At 54.5% G+C, this 10,492-nt stretch overlaps 1 protein-coding gene across 1 annotated transcript; it reads left to right on the forward strand.

The window, feature by feature from the left end:
* Nucleotides 1-2,471: 2,471 nt before the first annotated feature.
* Nucleotides 2,472-7,973, forward strand: LOC119102459 (uncharacterized). Its single transcript, XM_037225830.1, has 3 exons — nt 2,472-2,509; nt 5,380-6,016; nt 6,761-7,973. The coding sequence occupies exons 1-3, from the start codon at nt 2,472-2,474 to the stop codon at nt 7,283-7,285; spliced, it is 1,200 nt and encodes a 399-aa protein (XP_037081725.1). The 3' UTR covers nt 7,286-7,973.
* Nucleotides 7,974-10,492: the final 2,519 nt, after the last annotated feature.

A 10,492-nucleotide genomic window follows, 5' to 3' on the forward strand; every position in this document is an offset into this window, starting at 1 on the left:
ACTAGCTTGATGTTATTGTCCAAAATAAGGATTCGGCAATGTAAGAGAACGCCAAGGCCTTTGTTTCACGGTCAAGCAAGGGTCCAAGCGGAAAATGGATAGGTCCATGTCAATTTCAGCCATGAGATCTGCTGGCGAAATTTGGCCATATGCGCTGGCGGGACTTGGTCATGAGGTCTACTGGCAAGATCTGGTCATGAGACCTGCTGACGAAATCTGGCCATGTCTGCTGGCGAGATCTGGTCATGAGATCTGCTGGCGAAAACTGGTCATGTCTGCTGGCGAGATCTGGTCCCGAGATCTGCTGGCAATCACGGTACTGGGTTCTCAGAAAAGGTAAGAAAACCTCCTATATACAGTTCTGGTGGCATGTTAGCCCGTTCACATTCTTCCTGCTTGGTATGATCACATGTTGTGTGATCGTCAATCTGAGTATCATCACGATCATTCACGTGGGCTAATGGCGGCCACATCAGTAACTTGCGTAGGCAATATATATATAAGATATAATATATATATATATAATATATATATATATATATATATATATATATATATATGTTTATATTCATATACATATGCATATACTATAAATATCAAATGTAAATATATGTAATAGATAGATAGATGAATATATATATATAGATATATATATAATATATATATATATATATATATATATATATTATAGATTATATATATATATATAGTCATAGATATGTGAATATATAACTATATGAATACATCATATATCTGTATACATCAGTATATAGACCACTTGACTTATCCTTGGGATCTACTATATATATATATATATATATATATATATATATTATATATATATAATATATGCAACGCATAGGGAGTCCATGCCTGACGTTTGATTGCCAGAATAGTTGGAGCTGAACTTGTTGTCCATCATGATGTCTTTGGCCTATCTGGTGGACATCGCTTTTTGGGACAAGTTACGGATGGGTGTCCTCTTACATCTTTTTTATCTCCAGAAACTTCTAGCACCTATGGTCGCCCTTTATAGTTTGTACTTTGTCTTCTTTCTGTCATATATTTTGGACAGATGACTGTGATGTGCGAAAATACTTTGCTGCCGCTGATTTGCAAATGCTGCGATGTGCCAACTGTGCCTTTAGCCGCTTTCAGCAACTGCCGCCCGAGTTTTTCTGCCATGTTCACCAACGCTTGGCGTTATCAGTGTGCTGAACACGCTTTTCAACAAATGTCGTTGATCTAGGGTCAGATATGAACGTCCGACTGAGGTCAAAACCAACGAACTTTTTACTGGAAAACATATCATGAGGTAGTTTATTATGTTTATCTCGAAATTTTTGATAACAGTGACCACAAAAGACATCTTTAATGGGCTTCCTATAGGTCAGTGTAGGTCAGTGACTTAAACTCAGCCAGATCAACCCTCTGTGTTTAGGAACGCACGGTCTAGCGTAATCCTTAACGCTTGCTCAAATAACTTTTAAAAAAGCAGCACACGATTTCGTAGGTTTTTGGTCACCGTGGCATTCTAAGGGTCAAACAACGTCACTGACCAAAAGCGAACACCAGGGTCTTTTTCTCTAGGACAGGTATCTAGGTTGAATGCATTTGCATGAGGTCTGGCGGCACTTCGAACAAAAATGTTGAGTTTGACCTTGTTTTGGCCTTATGTGACCTTAAGGTCATGACCTCTTGGCCTCACATTATGGCAAAGTGAGTTCACATGCAGTCCCAACAGCGCAAATGTTGGAATTTGTAGTCTAGCTCCCTTAGCTTTTTTACATCTCAAACAGGTCCAAGCTGACATCCCCGTCCTACGCCACCCGAGCGAAGGGTACTCAGCCGGCCACCCGGGTAGGTACGTGTGCACAGAGGCAAGCCTATGAAAAATACCTACCTGCCTATACAACTTATCCGAATTTATTCGCCGCTGCACATGAAAAATGGTTTGATTTCCGCTATGACTTTCGACCTTTACTAGTTAGGAACCAGTCCGGAATGCTTGAAATCTATGCTGTATTTATACTTTGATTCCACTCAGCCATAACCATGACAAAATAGCTCACTCACTTTTGATTCTGAATCTGCCAAAAACTGATTCCAATCAAACTTTATTAAGCCATCTTCGGCGCGATTTTATGGGACGATTGTGATTTGGAATCCAACTGGGCACAAGTCTGTTGATACTTGTCGAGCGCCTCTCAATCACGATCCCAGTTGCGGGGTGCTCGTGGATCGCCCGCCCCCCTGGTCGGGTGCCGGTGAGCTGCAGCGCTGGCTGCTGGGCGCCTGTGGGTGATGGCCCTGCTGCCGGCTGGCCGGAAGCCGACTGTCCGCCGCGGCCCGGGCCAGCGGCGTCCCTCCGAGGGGTCGGCGGACGGCGTGGGACAGCCCCCGGCGCCTCCAACCCGCCTCGGCCGGCGGCATCCAGTATAAAAACAACGTTTGCCCCTCGCTCTCCAACCATGCTTCTTTACCAGCCCCTCTCCGCAAAGACTTTCAGGTAAGTGGCGTTGCTGCGTATGGGTACTAATGCCTCGCGCGTTATCTGGCGCATTTCCCCGGAAACCTTGCCTGTACCTACAGCATCGCGCGCAGCCTTCCGGCCGCAGCCCTACGAGCTTTTCCTGCCGGTGGTGGGGGCGCGTAGCGTGTTACATGGCGGCATCAGTCGTCACTCCGTTACGGGCGCGCCGGGCGTCGGCGGCTCGCCGTCCGCCGTGTCGACAGCCGCGTTACCGCAGGGCGGCTGACCTGAGCCCGGGGTCGGCCGTAAACTGGCGATCGCTCCACGGGGTCCTCTCGGGCTGATTGCTCCCATGGAGATTGATGTCGTTGGGCAGGCTTGAACGGGGTGCTGATAAGCTTCGGCGCCATACGCTTCCGCACGTGCGATGGCCGTCCCACGCGGCGCCACCAGTGATGTGACACACGCAGCCTATGGCATTGGCACACGCGTCCGGGTTTAAGTTTCCCTCGATCAATCGACAGCGATCCAGCTGAGGGCACGTTATGGCTAAGGACACGTTATGGCACGTTACGTTAAGGCTCTGACACGACCTGGGTTTGGTCTCATACATGAGTGGCGATGTGGCAAGTGATACTGAACCTTTGGACGTCGAATAGTATTGTCACAACTTGCATTTCAACAAGTATACCCCATAAACATTGCATAGTGGATATATAACTTAATGTCTGGTGTATGTTCCAAGCCCATGTGGCGAGTGCGGCGTTCATTTACGCTGGCTGCCTCGCCCCGATACAATCTTTAAAAGCAAGTCTTCTTCGGCCCCGTTGAACTTTCCTTGTGGTGCTGAATAGTCCTGGCTTGGGTTGCTTAGCTAGCATTATGTTAGTACCCTCATTTATGTTGCGCGAAATTGATGATATTAAAAAGTCATTCTGTTTAGTTTTCACGAACAAAAGCTTTTAAATGGAAGTGCTGCAGCGCTTACACTGGGAAAGAGATGTTACAAGGCGGTGAGGGTGTTGCTTGGACTTGCGCACCAAACCCGCCGCTTGCCCGGCTGCGCCGCCTGTTGGTCCAATCGCACACCCCTCACCAGCCGCGTAATATCTCTTTTCCAGGATGTGGCGTCTGGTGCTATTGCTGGCGGGTGCGTCGGCGCAGCTGCTCCCGCCGCCGCCGGACGGTGGTTACCTGCCGCCGCCGAGCGCGCCGGCCGCCGACCAGCCCTGCCCGGCGGCCCGCACTGAGTACATTACGCAGACGCAGCTGGTCTCGACCACCGTCACCCGGCACGCCGTCTCCACGCTCGTCTCGCACTGCCACGGTCAGCGAGCAGGTGACCCGGGCCGTGCCGAGCACGCTCACCCGCACCGTGCTGCAGACCGTGCCGCTGGAAGTGGTCACCACCCCTTTACAAACACGCGCCTGTTGGACCAGACGCAGACGCGCACCGTCCACGTGCCGGGTCCGACGCGCACTCTTACCTCCACTCAGCACGTGACCAGGACCAGTCACGTGCTCCGCCACGCCACGTCCACGCTGCTCCGCACGGTTGTGTCCACGCGGACGGCCTTGGACACGGTGACGACCACCAAGGTGAGCGTGTCCACGCAGTTCTACCCGTCCCAGGTGGTCAAGTACGCCACCATCACGCAATCGGCGCCGGCCATCACCGTCACGCACGTGCAGTTGCAGCACGAGACGTCCACGATTATCAAGCAGGCTCCCGCCATCACCAGCGTGCTGCGCAAGCTGAATTACGTGACGCTCACCGAGACGGAACAGGTGGCCAGCGACCCGGGTGACGCTCACGAAGGTGGTGACGGAGTCACAGCCCGTCCTGATCACCTCGACGGTGCACGAGCCGCGCTTCAACACCCAGTACGACACGGTGACGCGGACCAAGACCAACTTCGCCACACGCACCAACTTCGTCACGCGGCACAGCACTTTGGTGGTGCCCAGCACCGTCTTCGTGTCGCATGTGGTGACGCAGACGCGCACCAGCATTGTGACGCGGCCCGTTACCGTCACCAACACGCGCACCGTGGGCGAGCAGCGTGGTACCGCCTCCGGTGGTACGACATGTGGCTACCACCCAGCTGCGGATCGTCACAGTCAGCGCTCCGCCCGTGGTGCAGGAACGCACCATCACCAGTCAGATCTTCAGCACTAGCACCATCACCAGCACTCGGGTGGTGCCGCAGGTCTCCACGCGCGTTGTTGAGGTCAAGGAGCCCTGTGAGGGGTACAACTACCAGCCGCCGGCCAACCCGTTCGGCTTCTGAGCTGGGATCGGATCGACGTCGCCCCTCACCAGCGGTTTTCTTTGTCTTTTTCAAAACCTGCTCTGTAGCGCTCAGCCGTCGTGGGTGCTCTTACCGGAAATACACGTTGCAACAGACAAATCTGGCATTTTTACGTTCAAAACGAGTTATCTACTTGTGACGTAGGATCATACGGGATCGAGGCGTTTGTGCTTAGAAACGACATCAGTGAAGTGGTGAGTAACCATTGGCGAAACCACCCCAATCTCTTTCAAAGCCCCTCCCATGAATGCAACCAGCACTCGCTCGCTTGTAATTTTGATGTGTTGTATAACCTGTTGTGATATATAGGTTCCGCTCGCTCTTTCCTCATTCGAATAGCTTTATTCCTTTGTCCTGATTTTCTATTTCCGGACTCGTTTCCAGTTTAAGTTCACATCGAAATGGTGTGAAATGGAGTATGTGGCCTCCAAGGTATGTTCAATATGCTTCAAATCTGAGCTGACTAATATGACGGGTTTGAGCTGGCTAACCGAGCTGAATGAGCTGACTAATGCGCCCTCACGTCACTGCGCGCTGTCTGCTGCGATAGTCGTGCACCGCTGGCGTGGCTGCTGAGCCTTTGTCTGCCGGCAGGATGCTGCTGGGCACACTGACGTGCTGCTGGCTGCTGGCGCTGGCTGGCGCCGCGCCGCAGGAGCAGTACCTGCCGCCGCCGCCTGCCCTCGACGTGCCCCAGTGCGCCCCGGCCGAGCCCAGCATCGTGGTCATCACCTCCTACTCGACGCTGGCACATGAGGTCACGAGCACTCAGGTGGTGCCCCAGCAGACGTACTATACGGTGACGGAGACGGTGCCGGTGGTGTCGTTCCACTTCTCGACCCTCACGAAGACGGAGCAGATTCCGACCACCCGGGTGCAGTACATCACCAGCACGCGCGTGCAGAATCATCAGGTGACACAAACGGTGGCAGCGCCGGCCGAGACCGTCACCGAGCACGCAGTTAGCACGCAGCTGCAGGTCAGCACCGAGTACCGCACGGCAGTGGTGCACAGCACGCACGTGCAGCCCACCACCGTCGTGCGCACGGCCTACCAGACGCGGGTGCTGACGCGCACCGAGCTGCGCCCCCAGTTCATCACCCAGACGAACACCGCCACGCAGACGGTGCCGGGTCAGGTGTACCAGCAGACCAAGTACAACACCCTCACGGCCACCGAGACGCAGCAGCTGCCGGCCGACACCCAGTACATCACCCGCACCAGCACGCAGGTCAGCCAGACGGTCCGCCCGCGGCTGACCGCGCCCGCACCTGCCGCAGACCGCGCTGCCGTCGATCGCGCGGTCTGCGGCAGGTGCTGCCGTCGATCGCGCGGTCTGCGGCAGGTGCTGCCGTCGACCGCGCGGTCTGCGGCGGGTGCCGCCGTCGATCGTGCGGTCTGCGGCAGGTGCTGCCGTCGACCGCGCGGTCTGCGGCAGGTGCTGCCGTCGACCGCGCGGTCTGCGGCAGGTGCTGCCGTCGACCGCGCGGTCTGCGGCAGGTGCTGCCGTCGACCGCGCGGTCTGCGGCAGGTGCTGCCGTCGACCGCGCGGTCTGCGGGGGTGCTGCCGTCGACCGCGCGGTCTGCGGCGGGTGCTGCCGTCGACCGCGCGGTCTGCGGCGGGTGCTGCCGTCGACCGCGCGGTCTGCGGCGGGTGCTGCCGTCGACCGCGCGGTCTGCGGCGGGTGCCGCCGTCACGCTGGTACTGCGTGTTTAATTGCCGCGGTCGCCCCGTATTATCGACTTTTATTTTGTTCAGATATCTTTGTTCATGACTTTATTTTGTCAAGAGCTATATGAATAATTCGCTGGTGAGATATTGACGACTAACAAGTTGTTATCAACATGTAGCATTGGCTGTATTTGTTTATCTGAAGAAGGGAAAAGCGAGCACAGTGCGATGCTACGATCTCCCAAAATTGCAATGAAAAATCCGATGTGTCTGTAAAGCTAACGATTTGGTGACCCTTTTCAGACGTCGTACGCCACTAAGGTCGTGCAGCTGCCGGCTCAGACGCTGCACATTACACGCACGGAGCTGGTGCCCAGCACCCAAGTGATCGTCTCCACCCAGCTGGTGCCTCGCCTGGTGCGCATCACCAACACGGCCACCATTACCGAGACGCAGACAGCCACGCAGACACGGCAGCGGCTGCTGATCAGCACGCGGCTGCAGCCCGTCACGCACACACAGTTCCAAACGCGTATACTGACCGTGCAGCGGGACGTGCCGGTCACGCAGTACCAGCAGCGCACCGTGGTCAGCACGGTTCTGCTGCCGGCCAGCACCGAGTACCTGACGCGCAGCCAGACGCAGCACAGCACGCTCCAGCTGCCGGCCTCCACTCTCGTGCAGGTGGTGACGCGCACTCAGGTCTCCAACCGGCTGATCACTTCCTACATCACCCGCCCGCTGGTGCGTGAGATCACCATCACGTCCACCGTGAAGCAGGAGTGCGGCTACAACTACCCAGAGCCCGCGGACGCCCTCAACTTCTGAGTGGAGAGATCCTGCTGACAGAGGAGCGGTCCTCCTGATGGCGGAGCAGTTCTCTTGACGACCGAGTGGTCCCTCTGAGGGCGGAGCGGTCCCTTTGAGGGCGGAGTGGTCTTCCGCAAGACAGCGCTCGTCCTAACGGTAGAGCGCTCCTCCTGACGGCGGAACGGTCCCCCTGAGAGGGAGCGGTCCCCGCGAGGGCGAACCTGTCCTCCTGACGACGGAGCGGTCCTCTTGGCGGCGGAGCGCTCCTCCTGATGGTGGAGCGGTTCTCCTGGCAGTAGAGCGGTCCCCCAGAGGACGGAGCTGTCCTGCTGACTACTGACGGCGAAGCAGCGTATCTTTCAACCGTGAAGCCTCTCTTACTCATCCCTCTCACGATGAAGCATTTTTCTTCGCGATGCAGCACTCTTGGTCTTCGTGTCTTGGTGTCAGTTTCCATGGAGCCTGTGCTAGAGTGTCCGAGCCCTTCGCCTGCACTGAAAAGCCTCCTGAGAAGAGCTACCGTCTTGGGGTCACACTTTCCAGGGAAGGATTTCGACGGAACCGCTGTTGTAGCAGCCTCTCGCTGCTGTCGGGGAGGCCTGTGGAGATCGCTTGCTGGTGCCTCGTCCATGCTGGACGGAGGCAAACGGCGTCAGTGTTGCGCAGGACTGGACTTCAAATAACGTTCAATAAACCATGACTAGCAGCAGGCGTTTGTTGATGTTATCAAGTACTCGCGACACCTGTGAAATGAACGGCGGAGATGAAACAGGTATACGCATGCATGCTGGGATCAAACGTACAGTGCAAATCGCAGAAACGCGATGCATGAAATATGTGCCAAGTGCATTCAATAATTCCATTTCATGTATCATGCATCACGGACGCCCTATTCTGACCTACTAACGGGCTCTGGCTCGACCAATCGACTGTGGTGACCTGTGGAGGTAATGGTGGTACGCATGCAAAGAGTGAATGACACGGATCTCAGTGAGCGCGGTGCAGCCCACTCTGTGAGAAGAGGAGAGTCCAGCCGGCGGACAGCGGCCAGACGAGGCGAACCATCCACAGCTGGGCAGTGCCGCCGCATGTCTCCCGCTCAACGTACGGCACCCACTGCGAAACATTTCGGATGATTAGAGGCAATACTCGATCACCTCAGAACGAAACAAAGTGGTACGTGGTTCTCCACATTGTCATTATCAGGTGATTCCAAGGCCTTTTCTCTCAGTTCATTGCTCTAGCGTCTGGTGCTGAAGAATAATTGGCAATAAATCCGCCTGTAGGCTTCGCGCCACGACGGTTGCCTTTAACGTTGTGATGCTATATAACAGCCGTGGATTATCTTGACACTCAGAAGATCATCGTCACAAGGCAGGAAAGGCCCACGGTGTGAGCCACGGCCTACATCTGGACATAAATGTTTTTTTTTGTGGCAGCTCTGATCGTAATTACAAAAATGTTTCCATGGACAGAAAGTACCTGCTCTGGGCGGCAAGATCGCAGTCCCATCATTGGTGGCGGTGAATTGTCGGTAAAGTACTTATGATGTGGACAAAGTCGAGTTTCGTTTTCAGATTCAGTCCAAACCATTCGATTAGATGTCTTTGTAAATCAGCACCCTCGCCAATAAGCGTCTGAGTGTTAAAAGTGTGATGGAGTATCTAAGTGCCTAAAGAGAATTGTTAAGTCCTTAAAACGCCTATAAAGTCCTTAAAACGCCTGTTTCTTACGTGCGCCTTGACCCTACTCTCTGATCGGAAAAATCCGAGTCAACGGCATGATTTGGAGGCGAAAGCTTAATGTGTCGCAAACCCACAGCCCACCCTGTCCTTTACTATCACATGACCTTAAACGTAGCTTCAGGCGCTGGCCCAGGCTATTCCAGCGAGGACGAAATGGCAAGCGACTTGAGCGACGCGGACCCACCCAGCCGCCAGTGGGCGAATCGGAACGCAGACACTCCAACCAACTGAGCTAGCGGACGAACAGCATCATCTTTTAGCTGCATGATTCACTCAGACATTTTAGCATCATCGGTTGCATTTCTTTTTGAAGGGGGCGCGACTTGATTCTGAATTGTGTGCTGGCTATTAGAAACAATTGTATTGCGAGCTATCTTTAGATAGGCTTACTCCCTTTGACTGTTTTCTGATTAATACCACTTCTCATTGCACTGCTCGTTACATGAGGCATGCAGAGCAATGACCGGACGTAAACAGGTTCTACAGATTAGGTAAGCTTTTTTCGCGTACAGCTGTTCTGTCTTTACATCACACCACTCTATCCAACGGTAGATTTCCGTTTTCTTCAGATCTCACCACGTCAGTAAAGATAACGCGTATGGATCAGTGCGCTCTCTACGTAAAGCTGATGCCAGTGAACATGCGCACGTTTCGCTTACAGATGCCAGCGAATTTGTATTGCGCACTACCGGTGATAAGGTAAGTGCACACTGTCCACGTGTAGCTGATGTCAGCAAACCTCTGCATTTCGCACAGCTGTTGTTACCTGTGCCTGCACGCGGTTCACGTACATCCTTTTCTAATATCACCGGCACATGATCGCTTTCGTCGTCGACATAGTTACCTGTACGAATAAACCACCTTACGCGTACCTCACATCAGCAGCACCTGTACACCGCCGACGCACAGCTGACGTCAGCTGTGCCTGTACATCGTCCACGCATAGCTGACGTCAGCAGCACTTGCACACCGACCACGTACAGCTGACGTCAGCAGCGCCTGTACTGCTCACAAGCATTTTATATGACCTGTACCGGCACACTGTCCACGTGCGGCTGCCGTCAACTGGACACGCCCACGCGTCGCTGGTGGCAGCTGCGCCTGTGCACTGCTCACAAGCATTTGATGTGACCTGTACCGACACACTGTCCACGTGTGGCTCCCGTCAACTGGACACGCCCACGCGTCGCTGACGACCGGATGCTGGCGCCGTCCCAGGACGGCGGTGCTGAGGCGGCGCCGCCGGGCGGCAGTGCTGACGCAGCGGGGGCGAGAAGCCGCGGAATGTCGGCCGGAGCCGCCGCCGAGGCAGCCTTTATCTTCCCGTTCCGATGAGTGATGGGGCCTGGTGCGCTGCGTTGAATGAGGCCATGGATCATCGTTGACAAGTCAAATATTTTCTCGCCAATGCCCCGCCCATATCCTAGATGCAACCGCGACCGCTGTCGATCTCGCAGTTGTCTTTCCCTTCCGTCTGCTC

The sequence above is a fragment of the Pollicipes pollicipes genome, unplaced genomic scaffold (genome assembly GCF_011947565.3).
Source record: "Pollicipes pollicipes isolate AB1234 unplaced genomic scaffold, Ppol_2.1 Scaffold_5724;HRSCAF=6776_pilon_pilon_pilon, whole genome shotgun sequence".
NCBI classification, from domain to species: Eukaryota; Metazoa; Arthropoda; class Thecostraca; order Pollicipedomorpha; family Pollicipedidae; genus Pollicipes; species Pollicipes pollicipes.

Bases quoted from the DNA above. Each gene is read 5' to 3' on its own strand.
- LOC119102459 (XM_037225830.1), top strand. From the start codon at position 2,472: ATGCTTCTTTACCAGCCCCTCTCCGCAAAGACTTTCAG. The intron at 2,510-5,379 runs GTAAGTGGCGTT...GTCTGCCGGCAG, and splicing joins CTCTCCGCAAAGACTTTCAG to GATGCTGCTGGGCACACTGA. The intron at 6,017-6,760 runs GTCAGCCAGACG...GACCCTTTTCAG, and splicing joins TCACCCGCACCAGCACGCAG to ACGTCGTACGCCACTAAGGT.